This window comes from Vicugna pacos, chromosome 18 (genome assembly GCF_048564905.1).
Source record: "Vicugna pacos chromosome 18, VicPac4, whole genome shotgun sequence".
Classification (NCBI taxonomy): Eukaryota; Metazoa; Chordata; class Mammalia; order Artiodactyla; family Camelidae; genus Vicugna; species Vicugna pacos.
In genome coordinates this window covers 22,169,167-22,187,391 of record NC_133004.1, presented here as the reverse complement: position 1 = coordinate 22,187,391, position 18,225 = coordinate 22,169,167, and the positions used below count along the sequence as shown (strand labels likewise).

Genomic DNA, 18,225 nt, shown 5'->3' with positions numbered 1-18,225 from the left:
GCGCCAGAGCGGCTCCTCTCCGTGCAGTTGCAACCATGAAAAAGAAAAATCCCCGAGCAGTACCCCAAACCACCTTCGCCGGGCCCAGCTGCGCGCCCCCGTCCCGCAAAGGCCGCCGAGTTCTTAAACCCTGCACCGGGCAGACCCCGCCGGACCTCCGGCGCACGGGCTGGGCTCCCTCGCGGTGGCTGCCTTTTTTTTTTTTTTTTTTTTTTTGCTACGCTTGCCAACCTGTCAGCTGATGGACCTCATCACCCATAGTGGCGCATGTAGCTCGGCCGCAGCTCGCTCCATTCACGCCGCGCCCCCCGAGCCAGCCAGCAGCCCCCGCACCCCAAGCCTGGGGGTAGGCCCGCAGACCTTGGCTGCCTCCCACGCCCGGGGGCCCGCGCCCTTTTCGCCCCGGCCTCGCGCCGCCCGGGGGGCGCTGCAAATAGTCCTTTGTTTACATGCAATTCCTTACTCCGCGGAAGGAGGCCGGGGGAGTGCTGAGTTTTCACCAGCTGTTTCCCGCCTTGAAACAGACATCTGATCAGCTGCAAACACACACACACACACACACACACACACACACACACGCGCGCGCACACACATACACACGCCCGGGGAGGCAGGCCGGAGAGACCTCCCTCCCGCCCCTCCCGCCCGCCTCCCTCCCCTCGCCGCCGCCGCCGCCAGCATCTGGGACCGGCCGATTCTGCACCTCCGTCCGGCGCTGCCCTTTGATTCGGATTTTCATCTTGCATTCTCCGGCGGACCGCGGGACCTGGCTCGTGCAGAGGAGGGGGGCCGATCGCTATGGAGTATTTCATGGTGCCCACTCAGAAGGTGCCCTCTTTGCAACATTTCAGGAAAACAGAGAAAGAAGTGATAGGAGGGCTCTGTAGGTGTGTACTCCTCCTCCCCCTCACCCCCTTCCCACGATTGCAGCCCCTGGCCAGCCCGCCCGGGCGGGCGCGCGTGTGCGCACGCATGGCCCGAGCCGCGGACCCTCTCGCCTTTCTTAGCCGCTGGGGCGGCTGCAGCCCCGCGTGCCGGGCTCCGGCCGCCCGGGGACCCTCCTCCCTCAGAACATGAGGGACCCGAGCGGCCCTGGTCACTTTTGTCCGCTGCAGGCGGGCGAGTCGCGACGTTTGTAAATTGCAAACAGACCCACGTGGTTCTGCAGCAGTCCCGGCCATGCTTGGTGCTGGTGGCTTTCCCCCCCGCGCTTCCTCCTCCCCCCTCCCGCGGCGCTTCCTTCCTCTCCCTCCTTCATCGCTCTCTGAGCGCCCCCCCTCCAAGGGGGTCTGGGGGGCCCCGGGCGCGCGTGGGGCCATGGCGCAGGCAGCTACAATGCAGCCACGCCGCGGCTCCGGGCGCGGGGGGGGGGGCGGGGAGCTGGGTGGTGTGAGTGTTTGCAGGGAGCAGGGCTGCAGCGGGGTCGGGGGGCATGCTGGAGTGGGGGTGTGGGGTGGGCGGGACCCGAGGGGCCGGCGCGGCTGCCAGGAGCGCCGCGAACCCGGGCACGTTGGCGGCCGCCCGCTCGTTCGTCGTCCGCGCCCGGGCGCTGTTTACTAGAGAGGCCTGGACGTGACTCTGCAGCCCTCTTGGAGTAGGCGGACCTCCGCGCGCCGCCTCCCGGGAGCTGTAGTTCTCCGCGCCCCGTCGGTGCGGCATTGTGGGAGTTGTAGGCGCGCCGCGGCCACGCTCTCCCCGCACAAAGCTCGGCCACCGCTGGCTGGGTGGGCGATGCAGGCCGGGTTGCTGGGGCTTTTGGGGAATCGGGGCCCCATAGGCCACCTCTAGCCTCACTAGGCGGCTGTCCGCCGCACCTGGGTCTCCGCAGCAAACTTTCCTGTCTTTCACCCCTCCCCTCAGCCGTAAACCGAAAGCGTCGGTTGCCCAGCGGGGTGGGTGGGTGGTCTGAGGTTGGCGGCCCTCTCCAGGAGCCACTTTCTAAGTTTGGCCCGGGTTGCTCCAGATCTATCCTTAACTGAAGAGTGATGGGTTAGCGCACCACCCACACCCGAACAGACCTGGGTACTTGCTAAAATGCACATGCCCGCAATACCGATCGCTAGGAGAAGGGCCTGGACATCTGCATATTGAACATATATACCACGGGACGGCGGTGCTGCGTAGGGTGTTCTCTGCGTGTCCAAGTTTGGGATCTGTGGCCTCTCCTACCGTGCTGCTCTAGGAACGAAATGGCTCCCCAGAGCTGCGGCCACGTGCTCTACCGCCCTGGGCAGGCAAGGCGGGGATTGAGGTAGGAGGAGCCGCGGGCGGTGTGGCCCAGGCTGGTGTGGCCCAGGCTGGTGGACACCAGAGGCTGCAGAAAGAAGTTTGGGGGAAGGTTGCTGCACACGTGTACACACTTCCCTACCCCAGGGCTCCCATGTTAACTACTCAAGTTCAAGGTGGTTGGCAGTCAGCAGGGCTGCCCTGAGTGCTGGCCTTTCCCCTGAAGTCCACCTGGAGTGCTCAGCTGTAATCAGCAAAAAAAAAAAAAAAAAAAAAAAAAAAAATCTGGAGCTCTTAATACGTTGTAGGGACTCGTTTTGCTAGGTTTTTCTCAATGAATTGTCACAATCTTCCTCTGAATTAAGTGGCTATATGATTTCTGTGTGGGAACAGGTAGGGTAAGTGATGGGGCTGGAACTTGAACCCTTTTCCCAGAGTCCTGCTCTTATGCTGAGCTGCTGGTTGCTCAGAGTGGGCTGGGCGGTGAGGAAGTGGACTGAGCTGCTCCAGAAGCTGGAGAGGACAGTGTGGGCCTGACCCCAGGCAGACTTAGCACTAGGCAACCCTCTGGTGGCCCGGCCTGGACCTTGGCTATATTCTCTTCCAGCCCCCTAGGACTCTGGCTTCACTCTTTTCTGTTCCAAGCCCCTCTTTGGAGTTCAGCAGTCCCCTAGGGGCTACATGCTCCAGGGTTGGGCAGGGGGACTGCTCAGCCTGCCAAGCTGTGAGACAGTTGTCGGCCCAGGTGCTGGGTGTGGAGCTGGGGCCTCTGGATTTGTTCGTTTCAGGAGGAGGTGCTGGATGAGGTAGGAGACCTGTCCAGGATTGAGCGTGGTTTGGGCGGGACCTTCTGGCCGGATATACTCGCTTCTCAGGCTGGTGGACTTTGCTTCATTCCTCTGACTAGCAGGACTCCTTGCCTTTCTCCTCCATCTCCCAGATCTACCAGAAGGGACCATACTGTCCAGTGGGGGTCGTACCCCACAGGGGCGCCCACACAAGCTGTGTGGCTTTAGACCTGTCACCTAACTGCTTTCAGCCTCCGTAAAATGGAGCACCTGTGAAGTTTGGCTCTGCATATGAAAAGTTCCTGGTAGCTGTTAAAATAGCATTCAAGTTCTTTCTGAGGGGGAGGTAATTAGGTTTCTTCATTGATTTCCGCTTGGAGGAGGTACGGGGGATTGAACCTGGGACTTCTTGCGTGCTGAGCATGCGCTCTACCTCTTGAGCTATACCCTTCCCCCTCAAGTTCTTAAAAGTGGGACCATGCTGGTCTAAAAGAGTTTACCTACTGTATGCAGTGGGGAGGAAAGAGACCAGCTCCCCTCAGAAAGAGTTAGAGAACAATTAGGGGCTTTGGAGTGTGTGTTGAATCCCCGATCTCGTATTTACAAGGCCCCTCGTAACTTACGCGCATCCACCTTGTGCTGGGATTGAATGAACTAGAACTTGCCCCTGTTTCAAGAGCTCCAAGTCTCATGGTGCTAAAGGGTCTTGTCGGTTTCCTTAGATCCATGGGTTCTCCTGGAATCCTGGGTACAAACTCTGGAAAAACAAGGCATCCTGTTATCCACAATCTCTCTCCCCTCCTGTTTTTTTCTCCTCCATCTCTTTTAAACTTCACCACGACTCTATGAAGTGAGGCAGTATTCCCCTGTTTTATAGATGGGGAAACTGAGGTTTCCAGAGATGAGGTGGCTAAGCTTGGGGTTCCAGCTAGTAAGTGGCAAGGCTGGAGTTTCCACTTGAACCCAGTTCAGGGCTCCCTCTAAAGGGCTGTAGAAGCCGTGGGGAGGAGTGTTTCTGATGGGAACAGCCTGTGTGAGATTTGTTCTGGGACCAAGGGCAGGTGTGAGGCTGGTGGTATGGGTAGAAGCAGTGGGGATGGGGGAGGGCCCCAGGCTGCTTTAGTACCTGCTGCAGAGAGAAGGGTGGGGGCCTTGGGCATCCTTGGTGAGAGGGTCATCTTCCTCCCTCCTTTCCTCCTTTTGGTGAATGGGAGAAACCCCGTGTGGGCTTTCCCACCTCCGAGTGTGTAGACATTGAGTAGCAGGTGGGTGCGTAACTTTGGGGCAGTGTGAAATGAGAGTTCTCAATGGCTAACTTTGAGGCTGGAGCTGGGCAGGGCTATGGGAAATAGGAGATAGCCCTTTGCCCTCAGGCCAGCCAGTCGGGGCAGGCTGGGATCTAGACTTGAAAAGGGTGCTCCCTGCCCCTGATCCTCTGGTTGGGATGCCGGCATTATTCCAGGGGGCATTGTCCTGGGGGTATCCTGGTAGTGGAGGGCGGTAGCTCTGGTTTTTGGCACCTGAGGCTGATCTGCAAACTGTTCCTTGGCCATTGGCTGTCCAGCCCCAGGAGACTGGCTGGCTGAGGGCTCTCAGGGAGGGAGAGGAGTGAGAGACAGTGGCAGTTGACCAGCCATACTGTTCCCCTGGGGGGTCCGAAGTTGATGTGGAGAACCTTACAATGACTGTGAACATGTTTAGTTCTGCAGAACACAGAAAGAAATATAAGAAGCTTGCAGACATTTGTAGAAACGTCTCCTTCATTTAGTACAGTAGCAGCTGGAGATGCTAATTAGCCATCCTTTATAGGAGCCCCTGGTTGGTCAGTGATCAGAACCCCTGGTTAGCCATGATTCCACCAATCAACCCCTGGTTAGTCTGCATTTTGTTAAAGAAACTTCAGGGCTATTTAGGTGAGTTGGTCTTGGTGGCAGCCCAAGTCCCTTTGAGGAACTGTGGCTCGGGGTGGAGGTCTGATTTTTGGGACTGAAGTCTGCACGAGATTAATCAGCATATGATTCCAGAACGAGGAGGCTGGGCTTAGGGACTTGTGGTGAAGGGGACAGGAGGGAACATTTGGAAGAGCCAGGATGAGCAGGCCCTTGCTCCCTGCCTGGACACCTGGCCCCTTCCTTCTGAGAACTTCTGGGCTGGAGCTTTCATGCTTTGGATCCTATGGTCTCCTTTGGTGTCTCCCCAGCTCATAAGCACCCTGGGGAGAAGGGAGGGGCTGAGGGTTGGTTCCCCAGGACTGAGGTTTCATGGGCAGATGAACTGGCTGGTGGGAGGTGGGGCGTGAGTTCTGGTTTCAGCCTGGAGTGTTGGTGGGATTTGGCTAGGGGGCAGTGGGGGTTGGAAGTGCTGTCATGGTGTGACCTTGGGCAAGTCACTTCTGGGCCTTGTCCTGTCCCACCATTTGTCAGGAGGGGCAGGATGCTGCCTCTTGAGGCTTCAGGCAGGGCCCAGTAGAGAGTGCCACCAGCAGGTGGGGGAGGAGAGCGTGTATTTGGCACCTGCAGGTGCCTGGGGTGCCCTGGTGTGGCTCCTTGACCTTGGACATGTCACTTCCCTTCCGAGAACCCTGGACTCCTCATCGCAACGCAGCCACCCAACTGGGTGTCCATGGGAGTCAGACGGAAAAATATTAAAAGTTCTGTGAATGGAAATAGGAACTAACACAACAGCAGTGCACACCAGTGTTCCTGTGCTCAGTCCTTTCTACAGGGGTAACTGTCACCTGTCCTTCAGGGCGTCTGGCTCTGTGGGATGGTGCAGAGCCCCCTCTGCCCTGTGGGTAAGCAGGGCTCTGGGATCAGGGTTCAAATCCCAGCCCCAGCATTTATTGTAGCTCTTCCCTTCCTGAGGCCCTGTGTCCTTCCTCATCCCATAAGCCTGCTTAACTCAGGTGAAGAGTGAGACCTTCAGTGAGAGAATTCCAGCAAAGTGAGTCCTTAGCACATTATATTAAGAATTCAAAAGACTTTTTAAAACAATAACTCTGTTGCTAGGCTCTCCAGATGGGCCTTCTGGAAGGGCCACCACTTGGGGGGCCGGGGTGGAGATGGGGCTCCTTTTTGACCCTTTGTCACTCTGGTCAGCTCTGGCCTTTGGGCATCACCAGGAGGGACCCAGGGACTGGGTGAGGAGGGGTCCTCTCTCCGTACCTCTCCTGGGGTGGGGGGTGGGGATGCCCCTAAACAGATCTCAGTCACCTGGTGACTTGGCTTTCTGGGGACATCTCTCCCCATCTCTTTAATCCACTCGCCCAAGCAGATCTGGAGAGCACTGCCAGGCCCAGTATCCTGGGCTCCGTTCTGATGCCCACTCGCCCTCCTCCCTCTGCAAAGAGCAGGCGGGCCATCTACTGCCCTGTCACCTCCAGTGCAGGGGCAGGGAAGCTGGGAGAAGTGAGGTGCCCAGAAGTAGGGGGGCCAGGTGCCCAGGACCCTAAAACTGTGTTCCTTGTGCTCTGAGCCTTAAGTCCCATTTGTAAATGGTGGTCATGGATCCCCTTTCCAGGGCTGCGAGGGAACTGTATCTTGGGGGAGGGGGTCCAGGGAGCTCTTGGGGGGGCCAGTGGAGGAGAGGGCTTGTCTGTGGACCCCCAGCAGTGGCTGATGCAGAGCCTACTCCCGGCCTACCCCCAGCTGACCACCCTCTCTGACAGGAGAGGAGGTCAAGACCCAGGAAGAGGCAGGGGTGAGTGAGGGTCCCTCAGGGAGCTGAGGTGGGGCAGATGAGGTGGGCTGGGGGGTCAGGGAAGGCCTCAGCAGTCTCCAGCTGTTGCAGATGTGTTCCCCTCCTGGGTTTCCGAGAAGACTCCTTTCTGCCTGGGGATGGGCACCTCTCTGAACCCAGGCCTCCCCTCCCTGGAACAAGGCTGCCCAGAGTCCTCTCCCCATTCCCCACAGACCCAGGGGTGTGAGTTACCTTGGCCCAGGCCTGGACCAGGCATCCCGGGAGGGCCCCTCAGGAAGAAGCCGGGGCTGTGGCTTTGGGTGGGGCTGGTGGCCTCTTCTGGGAGCCTAGCATCTGGAAGCCATCAGGCCAGGGATGGGGGAGTTGCAGGAGAGGGCCTGGAAGGGGAGTGTGCCTCCTCGAGGCCACACACAGGCCCACCCCTCAGGAGTGGTGGCAATGGGCCCCCGCTGCTGTCTCTGCCTCCCGCCAACGCCTCTCCGCCCGCAGCCTCGCCCCCTTCTGCTGGCTGCCTTCTCTCTCACCCCACTGGCTGCCGCTCCTGCAAGATGCAATCACATAATAGGCAATAACATTGCCTACTGCATTCTGGGAGCCCCACTTCTCTGCTACAGGGTGGGTGGGCTAGGGGGAGAGCTTCAGGGGATGCTGGCCTGGTCCTCTTCCTGGAGTGAGTGGTACCTGTCTTGTCCTTGAAGTCTTAGCGCATGGTCTAGGGCCGGGCTGGAGGCTTATGTCTGAGCTTGCGGCTGTGTGGATGGGAAGGGAAGAGGGATATCTTCCTCAGTTCTCAAGCCTGCAACCCTGAAGGAGGGGGTCCAGATGCATAGCAAGGAGTTCAGAGGTATCCCAAGAGCAGGTGTCTCGGGTCATTATCATCTGAGGCCACCTGCATCCGAATCACAGAGATTCTTAGCCATGTGGGTTTCTGGGTCCTACTCAGACCTGCTGGCCAGCACACTACTCCATCACCCCCCTATCTGCTGGGGGTGTAGGCATCAGAGAGCTGGTATCTTGTGTAGCTGGAGGGATGCAAGTTACACTCAGGTCCCTCTGGAGGTTGGGGGCCGGGCACAGAGGGCACCTAGCCTGAGCCTGTCCCTGTCCTCCCCGCAGCCTTGCCAACATTCCACTGACGCCTGAGACTCAGCGGGACCAGGAGCGGCGGATTCGGCGGGAGATCGCCAACAGCAACGAGCGGAGGCGCATGCAGAGCATCAATGCGGGCTTCCAGTCCCTTAAGACCCTTATCCCACACACAGATGGAGAGAAGCTCAGCAAGGTGGGCGAGAGCCAGGACTTGCTGGAGGAGGTGGTGGGCTGGAGCAGGGGAGAGATTCGGGAGACGATGTCAGTCTGGATTCCTGACTCGACCCTACTGGCCTTAGGCAGCCATTCTCCAGCAGACAGCGGAATACATCTTCTCCCTGGAACAGGAGAAGACCAGGCTCCTGCAGCAGAATACACAGCTCAAGCGCTTTATCCAGGTAGCACCCTGTGGAGGCCTCCAGTCACCTTAGCGCCCTGTGCCCTCTTCCTGGCTCCCTCTCCCTGGCATGGGCGTGTCGGGGCCCCACTGCTGGCTTGGGACTGTGATGTGTCTACAGGGCCCTTCCTCCCCACTGACTTGCCTACTTCCGGAACTTGCCTTCCTGCCCTAACCCTGGGTTAGCAACAGTCACGGGCAGTGGAGTGGGCTCTGGAAGGAACCGGGTGGCTTTTGGGAAGCAGATCCATTCGCCTCCCTTTCTGGCCTTTGGCTGCTGGATTTGCAGAAGGGGGCTCCCTAGTGCCAGTGCACCTGGGTTTGACAGCTTTGGGATCTTAACGGAGCTCCCCACCTCCCTGGCGGTGGTGGTGGTATATGCTGTGTCACGGCACACTCACCGATCCTCTTGGGGTCCCCAGGAGCTGAGCGGCTCATCCCCCAAGCGGCGGCGGGCAGAGGACAAGGATGAGGGCATTGGCTCGCCGGACATCTGGGAGGACGAGAAGGCAGAGGACCTGCGGCGGGAGATGATCGAGCTCCGGCAGCAGCTGGACAAGGAGCGCTCAGTGCGCATGATGCTGGAGGAGCAGGTGAGGCGGGCATGGGATGCAGACTGTCTCTCTTCCTTTCCTCCCTCTGAGCAGTTACTTATAGGAGCTTCTGCTTTGTGCCAGGCCTCGGAGTGGGGCGTCCATTGGGGAGCAAATCAGACAGGTCCCTACCCTTGGGGGTCACCGTCTGCATGGGGGGAAATGAGTCAGTTACAATCTCACATTGTAAACATACAGCTGTGATAAAGGCCATGAGGGAACAGTGGGTGAGGAGGGTGCTGGACTGGTTTCAGAGAGGCCGCCCCATAGCTACTCTGAAAGTAGCTGAGCCGAGGTTGGGAGGGTGAGTCTCAAAGCTAATGGTGCAGAGAGGGGAGAAGGGTGCTCCAGGTAGAGGAAACAGCATGGGCAAAGGCCTGGGGGCTAGAGGGAGGCAGGAAGGGAGCACCATGGCTGGAGGTGAGAAGAGTCACGGCAGGCCTGGTGGGCTATGGGTGAGGACTTTGGTCTCTACACCGAGGATGGGGAGGGTGGCGGTCTCTGCTAGAGTTTGCAGCAGGAGTGAATAGGAGCAGGGAGACTGACCTCGGCAGTCTGAGGGCCCCGTGTGCAGTGGTGGTGGGGGCAGGGTGTGGTCTGGGCCCTGTCCCTGATCCTGCCACTCCAACCGCCAGGTGCGCTCGCTGGAGGCCCATATGTACCCGGAAAAGCTCAAGGTGATCGCACAGCAGGTGCAGCTGCAGCAGCAGCAGGAGCAGGTGCGGCTGCTGCACCAGGAGAAGCTGGAGCGGGAGCAGCAGCACCTGCGGACCCAGGTGAGCAGGACGTTCCCCGAGGGGCTGTTTGGGCCTGCGCTGGCTCTCTCAGACTCAACATTGGTGCGGCAGGGTGGACCCAGGGCATCAGTCATGGTCATGTGGAGGGTTCTGACTTCAGGTGTCCTGCATACATTGTTACATTGAATCCTTGTAGCAGCCCTTTGAGGCCTGAGCTGTTATTACTCCTAGTTTACTGATGAGGAAATGAAGATCCAGAAAGGTTTAATAACATGCCCAAGACCCCTAACGATTTACAGGAATTTGAACCCTGGCTGCCTAAATTCAGTCTAAACTCCGTATCACCACTGTATTTATTAGATGTGAACTGCAGCTTGGCTCTGGAGAGGGAGGGCCACTCAATCTCAGGCAGTGGGAAGCCCCTCTCCAGGCGGCTTTTCTTCATTTCTTAAATAAGAGGGTCACAAACTGGGCAGCCCCACTGAGTGAAGGAGGCTAATGGGTTGGAGTGGTTGGTGGAGGCTCTCCAGTCAGTAGGCAGAGGGAGATGGTTTTGGAGGGCAGTCCTACACCCTCTGTGATGGATGGAAGGGAAGGGGCAGCTCCCAGAACCTTTGGAGAAAGGCTGAGGGCCTCTGTCTCGTAGCTCCTGCCTACTCCGGCCCCCACCCACCACCCCACGGTGATCGTGCCGGCACCGGCGCCCCCACCCTCCCACCACATCAACGTCGTCACCATGGGCCCCTCCTCGGTCATCAATTCTGTTTCTACATCCCGGCAAAATCTGGACACCATCGTGCAGGTATCTGAGCTTGGGGAGGGGGCAGCATTTGGGAGTCATCATCTGGGAACAGGCCCTTTGAGGGGATTTTAGAAAGTGGGAGACTGGAGGGGATTGAGACAGGGTTTGAGCGTTGTGGCGAGGAAGTCTGGAAGCCAGATGGGTCTCCATCTCTGCATCTGGGGTGAGGGGTGCAGAGTGGGAACAGGATGGCCTGGAAGACCCCATTCCTTCCCTCCATGTGGAGTTTGCTGAGCGGGTTCTTTGTTCTCAGAGCCTCCTGCTTTCAGAGTTCCTGCATCCAGCTCTTGGGTTGGTCCAGGACCTGGGATGTGGGTGGAGGTGGCAGCCTCCTAAAGAGGAGGAAGAAAAGAGATGATCAGCTCTGAGGATCAGTCCTTAAGTTACAGCTGTGCCCAGTCTCAGGCAGAGACAACACTGCAAAGAAAGAAACAACTGAACCCAAAACACTGAAACAGAAAAGAGGTGCATGAAGCCCTGAAATTTAAGTTGGATGTAAACCCAACAAATTGAATCATAAAATTAATAACAGAGACCTTCCATAAGTGAACAGACAGGCTTTGAAATATACAAATAAATGAAATATACTTGTGACTTACAAGCAGCCAGGCACTGTCCTCTCCTCCAGCTGTTTTCAGCTCAGCAGAGGGCTTCTAGAATTTGTTTCTCCTGACTCTGGCAGGCGGCTGGTGCTTTACCAGGCTTGCTTCTGGACCTTTCTGGGGGCTGTTTGTGGGTGGTGGGGAAGATGGCTGTCCACGTGGTCCCGCCATCCTTATTGCAGCCTCTCCCCCAGGCGATCCAGCACATTGAGGGCACCCAGGAAAGGCAGGAGCAGGAGGAGGAGCAGCGGCGAGCGGTCATCGTGAAGCCAGTCCGCAGCTGCCCCGAGGCCCACGCCTCCGACACCGCCTCTGATTCAGAGGCCTCGGACAGCGACGCCATGGACCAGAGCCGGGAGGAGCCGGCGGGGAACGGGGGGCTTCCCTGACTACCCCCCAGCCCTCCTCTCCCTTCTGGGGGCTGGAGGGGGCGGGGTAGCAACTGGGAGAGACGAGGGTGAACGAATGAGGAATTTTTACAAAATTACGGCATCATTTGGGTCTCTTTTATGACCTCTTTTTCAATACTGTAAATCGACCTTTGAGCAAAGCCACCCAACCCGAGGTCCGGGCTGGGGTGGCAGGAGCACGTGGGAGCACCGGGACACCTGGGGCTGGGCCTCGGCCCCGGAGGCTGGGGAAGCGGACACTGAGGTGCCTGGCCTCTCTCCGCCAAAAAGCATTTTTTTTCATTGAACCATGTTTTTAAGAACAGGGAAAAAAATCAAACAAAACCCCAATGTATTTCTGCCCTCCCCAGAGCCAGCCCTACGACGGTCAGTTTTTAACTCCCCCCTTCCCTCCTCTTTTTGGTGTTCTTCCTCCTTTAAGCACTTACATGGGTTGGGGGTCCAGCTGGGGTCAGGGCTCTCCGAGGAGGGTCCGGGGGTCTAAGTTGCTTCTCGGTTGGGGTTTGCTGCTGCCCTTCTTCCCTCCCCTCCCCGACTTGTCTCAGCACTAGGAACCACCACTCTCCACCACCTCCGGGCCCTCACCTCTCCCTCCAGGTTTCCCATCTTACACCCCAAAAAAGTCATTGTCTCTCTCTTTTTGTTTTGTTTGTTGTTGGTTCTTTTTTGGTTTTGGTTTTTTTTTTTTTTTGGGTTTTTGTTGTTTTGTTTTTTACAATTTTGAGGTCTTTTTTTGTGTTCAAGGAGAAGCTATTATATTTTGTTAAGAAAGTGGGGGGTAAAAACCAAGAGGCCACTGTGCCTTTATAAAGAAACAAAATAAAGTTTGTACTTTGTTTTTTAGATTCTGTGTCTCCTGGATGCATGCTGTCCTAAGGAGCTGGGAAAGGCTTACTAGGGTAGAGTAGGGGTTGCTATTTGGGCCCACTGGGGAGGATTGGATGTCGGTAAGCATGATGACTCCCTCAACTTGCATGTGGTGTGATTGAGCAATCAGGGTCCTCAGATTCCCTGAAATGATTCTGGGTGTTCTGCAGAGATGTGAGATGGTGTTAGGGGTGGGATGAGGGGCTCCCAACTCCTTTATGGGAGTCAAGGAGAGAATGAACAACCAGACCATAGGTTCCTATCTCCTAGAGAAAGGACACAGGATGTTCAGGGGTCCTGAATGATCACTAGGCTTTGCCACTTCCTTAGCTTGTGTGACCTCTCTGAACCTCAGTATCCTCATCTATAGAAGGGAAGGGAGCACTCCCTCATGGTGTGTTTAAGAGCTCAGGTCCTGGAGTTGGTCTGCCAGCGGTCAGGTCCAAACTGGGCAAAGCACTTGATGTCTGAGACTCAGTTTTCTCTTCTGAAAGTTGGAAATCATAATGGCACAAGGTGACTGCAGCTTAATTGGTATGGAGCTGGTTCTTTAAATTTCTTAATTCTTCATGACCAGAGACTACTTTAGAGCATGTCTTTCTCGACCTGCTTTTCCTCTGGTATGTGACAGGCACATGGGGACTGAGGCCAGAGCTGAAGAGCTGGTTCACATCTCACCCCACAATGAATGCCTCTAGACATGAATTTGTTGAATAGAAAGGCAGGCAGGAGTCTGCATTTTTTTTTTAGTACTTTTTAGTGAAATTCACATAACTTAAAATTAAGTATTTAAAAGTGAAGCATTCAGCGGAGAGGGTACAGCTCAGTTGTAGAGTGTATGCTTATTAGCATGCTGGAGGTCTGGGATTCAATCTTCAATTCCTTCATTAAAAATAAATAAATAAATATTACCTCCCTCCCCCCTAAAAAGCTTAAAAAAAAAAACCTTAAAAAAAATAAGGCCCCTCTTGTTCCCTCACCTTCCAAGATGGCCCAAACTGTCTATGGAGTGTGTATCTACTTTTAAACACCCAACCCCTGCACCTCTTGGCCTTTCTCTTGCCTTCTGAGACAGCCTGCACCCTATCTATGCAATGTACCTCTCTCTAAATTTTCTCAATAACTAACTAACTAAAATAACAATTCAGTGGCATTTACTACATTCACACTGCTGTGCAACCTCTGTCTAGTTCAAGAACGCTTCTATCACTCAGAAATGAACCCCTTACCCATTGTTCAGTCTCTCTCCATTCTTCCCTCTGAATCCCTAACAACTTTTCGTTGTTTAGAATTTAAAAAGAATTAAAGTAATTTATGTTCGGTAAAATTCATACTTTTTAGTTTTTGGTTGTAGGAGTTTTGATAAATGTATACAGTTGTGTAACCATCACCACAATCAAGATATAAATGAGTTTCTTCATCCCCAGTGTTCCCCCATGTCCCTTTGTGGTCCACCCAGACCCTGGCAACCACACCCTATCCCAAAGTGTCCTATAGTGTAAATATCCGTTTACAGTATATGATATTACATATTTAGCTTTTTGAGTTTCTCTCATGACTGTAATTTCCTCTCTTTGGGTATATCTAGATATATTTACATAAACTAAATACGTGTTTGAGGGGAGGGGCTTAGCTGGAATTTGGGCAGGGAGACCCCTTCCCGAGGTCAGCAGAGCGACCCCTTTTGGCTAGGTGCAAGACGCGTCCGACGGTTTCCATGCAGCCCCTAAAGGGATCAACAGAGGGCGCTGTGGAACCAGGACGTCTGGCCCAGCAAGGGCGGAGGCTCCGCCTCCTACTGGTGCCTGCGGGACTGCTCAGTTCCTATAGGTCACAGTGGGGGCCCGGGGGCGGGGCCTGAGGCATAACCCCTCCTTCGACCTGTGGCGCGCCCAGCGACCATAGGCGGTCTCACCAGCAGGCGGTGGAAGTCAGGGGCGCGGCCACGACCCCGCCCCTTCCCGGACTCGCCCCGCCCCGTCCCTCGGTGCGCATGCTCTTTGGCGCCTCAGGCGCTCCCCCGTGCTCCGGACTGCTCTCCTGGCCCCGCCTGCGGCCCCCTCTCCGCCCGCGGCTCCCCTCCTCACTCCCACGCAGGCTCCGCATGCAAACGCTGCAAATGTGCGGCTCCTGCGTGTCTCCCGTGCGGAGGCGCTCTCCCACTTCCCCGCGCGCTCTTCCGCCCCGGGTGGTGGCGCCCGCGCTGCCGGGCGGAAGTCCGGCGCGCCGCACACGTGACTTACTGTGGCCTAGAGGCCGCGGTCGGAAAGGAACAGGTGACATTAATTTTAATAACACGTTTACTTAAAACGTTAACCCACAGGGTCCGAAACGTTGTCGTTTCAGCACAGGTGGTGAGTAGGGAACTACTCACGAAATACCGCATTTTCCCTTTCTGCCGAGTCTGGGAGTCCTGGACAAGGAGTGGGGCGGCGCGGGTCCTTGCATGGGGGGCACGTGGGAGCCAGGCATGGGGTACGCAGACGGCCCGGTGTCCTTCGGGCAGTGTGGACACTGCCTTGGAGGATGAAGAAGTGTACAAGATGTGGGAAGCAGATCGTAGAGGTCTTCCAGGTCACGCTAGGAAGCTTGGACTTTATTTTTTGTGAAGGGGCAGGGTCTAGGAGAGACACGATCAATGCAGTGTTCAACAAAACCTGTTTTGAAAACCTTTTTATTGAAGTATAACGTATACTACAAGAGGGCTTATAACCGATGTGTTTAGCTCCGTGAGTTTTCACAAACTGATTATACATCCAAGTTGCCAGCACCCACCAAGCCCTTAAGTGGTTTATTTTTTAAGACTTTTATTTTGAATTTGGAAATAATTGTAGAGATGTACAGGGAAGTCCTGTCCGCTGTTCACCCAGCCTCCCTCAGTGCTAACATCTTGCATACCTAAACTACAACATGGAAACCAGGGGTAGTTGCTTTCGGTGCAGGCCACAGGGCTTATTCAGATTTTATGTTTTACTTGCTCTCACTCATGTATGTGTGTGTACAGTTGTATCCCGTTTTGCAGCAGCAGTTTTTGAGAATTGGAGTTGTTCTGCATCGTCTCAACAGCACTTGATATTGTCAGATTATTTTATATCCCTACCCCCGCCCCCCCACCAAACAATCTGATAGGTGTAGAGTGGAACCTCACCATGGTTTTAATTTCTATCATTGTAGATTCGTTTTGCTTATTTTAGATCTTCATACGAATTGTACAGTATATACAATGCTCTTTTTGTCTGGCGTCTCCTAATATAATTCTCTGAGATTCATGTATGTTTTTATATATCAGCAGTTTGTTCATTCTTATTGCTAAGCATACTGCATTATATGAATATACCACAGTTTGTTTAGCCAGTCACCTAACGATGGACATTTAGGTTGTTTCCAACTTATGGCTGTTATGAATATATTTTAATAGGTACTGTCTCCCAAATGTGCCAGGCTGTTGATTCTGCCACTGGCGTGTGGGGTGGTAAACTGTCAGTGGAGGAGGAGGGACGTTTTTTGTTGTTACTGGGAACTGAACCCAGGACCTCATGCACGCTAAGCATGAGCTCTACCACTGAGCTATATCCCCCAGCCCTGAGAAACATTCTAAGCATGTGCCACTGACTGTCTTTGGTGGTGGTTTCTTTGGAAGGGGTCTGGGCCTTCTTGGTTCCTGGTGGCCTCCCTGACCCTATTTTAAGGGTGTTTATTAAGAGATTAAACCTCATGGGAGATGTACGTCTGCTCTGATCCCAGGGGTCATCGCATTACACCGTGTCCTCTTTATGAAGATCCTCAGAAGAAATTCCTGTCGAGTCTCAGTAGCAGAAATAATTTCACTTCTCCTGTACAGTTGGTTTGTTCTTATTTTAAGGACACCGGGAATTGGCAAGTGATCAAGTTACACACGTGGGAGGACTTACGTTTTGAGTGCCCTTTGCTTTTGTATCGGCCTTAAGAATGGCTCCATTTTGTGTGCCTGCCTTTGTGCGATTTTCAGCTCCTATTACTTCCAGTTCTTGCTTTCCTGCTGTACTTTATGAATATTTAAGCGCCATCTTCGTGCTCCTCTGCTACAAGGTGCGTTATGATCAATAAATGCTGCTTGTGTTCTGATTCGGGGTCATCCCTGGCAGTAGAGCAGTTGCCCCAGTCCTGTGACAGGTTTGAAGGGCTGTCTAGCACAAAGGTGAGAGGGGCGCCTTCCTGTGACCTTGGCCTCCTTAGGGGTTGGTTAACTGGCTGCAGACCAGTACATAAAGCACATGCAAATCCTCCAGCCACCTTTTGGAGCTGGCTGGCTTAGCCTCAGATTTTGTTGTCTCTGGCTCTCCCCTGTCCCACTCGAGCCCATCCCACTGTCCCTTCTTGGTCCTGCTGTGCTTTCCTGGGTGCTAATGTCCTGGTGACATCTGTCTTTTTCACTCTCACTGGAGTTCTGCTTGCCCTCCCTTGCCCTGTAAGTCCTGGGCTGGGGGTGGGGCTCGTGCTGTCCCCTGCCTGGGTCCCCTCTCTTCTCTTGCCCTGCTGAGTTGCAGGTTTCTGTGTTGATTGACATGAGCGTGTGCTGACCGAGAGGAGGGGGTAGGATTGGGGGTGGTGGGGGCAAGATGGGCCCTAAATCCGGCAGCTGTAGAAAGGAATGTGCTCCCCAAGCCGGCCCTCCCCCACTCCACGCCCCTGGTGTTGAAAAGAAGCTCAGAGTGACAGCTGCAGAGTTTCCTGAATTAGGGGGCCTGGGTCACAGTTTCCCCCGGCTGCTGCAGCCTGTCTCCATGGCGGCCTCAGGATCAAATTAAAGAGGAAACAGCAAAGTGACTGGAGGAGGCCCGGGTGCTGTACACGTTCCAGAGATTAGCTGTCTCTCTCCAGTTGCCTCTCGCCCGGTGGGAGATAAAGAGGATGCTCTGAAGATTCAGAAAGGGAATTGAGGAAAATCTGTTCCCTTGTAGGGAGAAGAAATCATGCTGGGGTTGACAGGCACTTAGGGTTAATGGGGGGGCCACTTGTTTGAGGTCAGCGGAGGTGGCGGGGCTGGGGGAGGAGATCTGAGCACTGAGGCTAGCTGTGGGCCTCACAACATCGTAGTCAAAACAGCAGAGTTAGTGCCCTCTGGTAGTGAGTTCCCTGTCACTGGAGGTGTTCAAGCAGAGATCTCTGTCAGTTACTGCAGGGGGGTTCCTGCACTGGGTGGAAATTTGGGTCCTTCTAAGGGGGATGGCCTCTAATTCCTGGTGTAAAGGAGAGAGTCCTCTTGGTGAAGGCTTCTTGCCCCACTGTTCATGTTGAGTCTGGAACAGGTCCAGACACTGGAGCCTGCGTTGTCTGGGTCTGACTTGGATTTCCCAGCCCTCGAGGAACTGTTTGAGGTGTGGAAATATCTAGTGAGTCGCTTGCCAAAGAGGGCCCGAACCCTTTGAGGGTGAGGACCCTTAGGCTGAGGGCTCTGGCAGCTTCTGTCGAAAGACTGAGTCTGGGAAAGATGAGGTCCTCGCTCTGGAAAGGCAGCAGTGGTGGGTGACTGGGGGGTGAAACCAGTGTGGAGGTTTCCTGGGGCTAAGTAAAGTCTGCTTAGGAACTGATGACCTGAGAGTTTATCTTCCATTAAGTCGAGCCTTTTTTTTTTCTTTTTTTTGTGAATTTAGACAATTTATTTAGTCTCTCAGTGTTTCAGGTTCTTTCTTTCTTTTTTTACTGAGGTATAGTCAGTTTACAGTGTTGTGTCAGTTTCTGGTGTACGGCACCATGCTTCAGTCATACATGAATATACATATATTCATTTTCATATTCTTTTTCACCATGAGCTACTACAAGATATTGAATATATTTCTCTGTGCTGTACAGTATAAACTTGTTTATTTTATATATACCAGTCAGTATCTGAAAATCTTGAACTCCCAGTTTATCCCTTCCCATCTACCTCCCCACTGGCAACCACAAGTCTGTATTCTATGTTTCTGTTCTATATATAAATATATTTGTCTTTTTTTTCAGACTCCACATATGAGTAATATCGTATGGTATTTT

General features: G+C 54.6%; 1 protein-coding gene across 1 annotated transcript; it reads left to right on the top strand.

Moving 5' to 3' along the window:
* The first annotated feature begins 521 nt into the window (after window positions 1-521).
* TFAP4 (transcription factor AP-4) lies at window positions 522-12,188 on the top strand. The gene is made up of 7 exons (XM_031686989.2): window positions 522-887; window positions 7,830-7,995; window positions 8,102-8,200; window positions 8,622-8,792; window positions 9,428-9,568; window positions 10,176-10,331; window positions 11,128-12,188. The coding sequence occupies exons 1-7, from the start codon at window positions 799-801 to the stop codon at window positions 11,320-11,322; spliced, it is 1,017 nt and encodes a 338-aa protein (XP_031542849.1). The 5' UTR covers window positions 522-798; the 3' UTR covers window positions 11,323-12,188.
* The last annotated feature ends 6,037 nt before the right edge of the window (window positions 12,189-18,225 follow it).

Excerpts from the sequence above, each read along its gene's own strand:
- TFAP4 (XM_031686989.2), top strand. The coding sequence starts at position 799 with ATGGAGTATTTCATGGTGCCCACTCAGAAGGTGCCCTCTTTGCAACAT. Across the intron at positions 888-7,829 it reads GTGATAGGAGGGCTCTGTAG|CCTTGCCAACATTCCACTGA; the intron begins GTGTGTACTCCT and ends TCCTCCCCGCAG. Across the intron at positions 10,332-11,127 it reads ATCTGGACACCATCGTGCAG|GCGATCCAGCACATTGAGGG; the intron begins GTATCTGAGCTT and ends CCTCTCCCCCAG.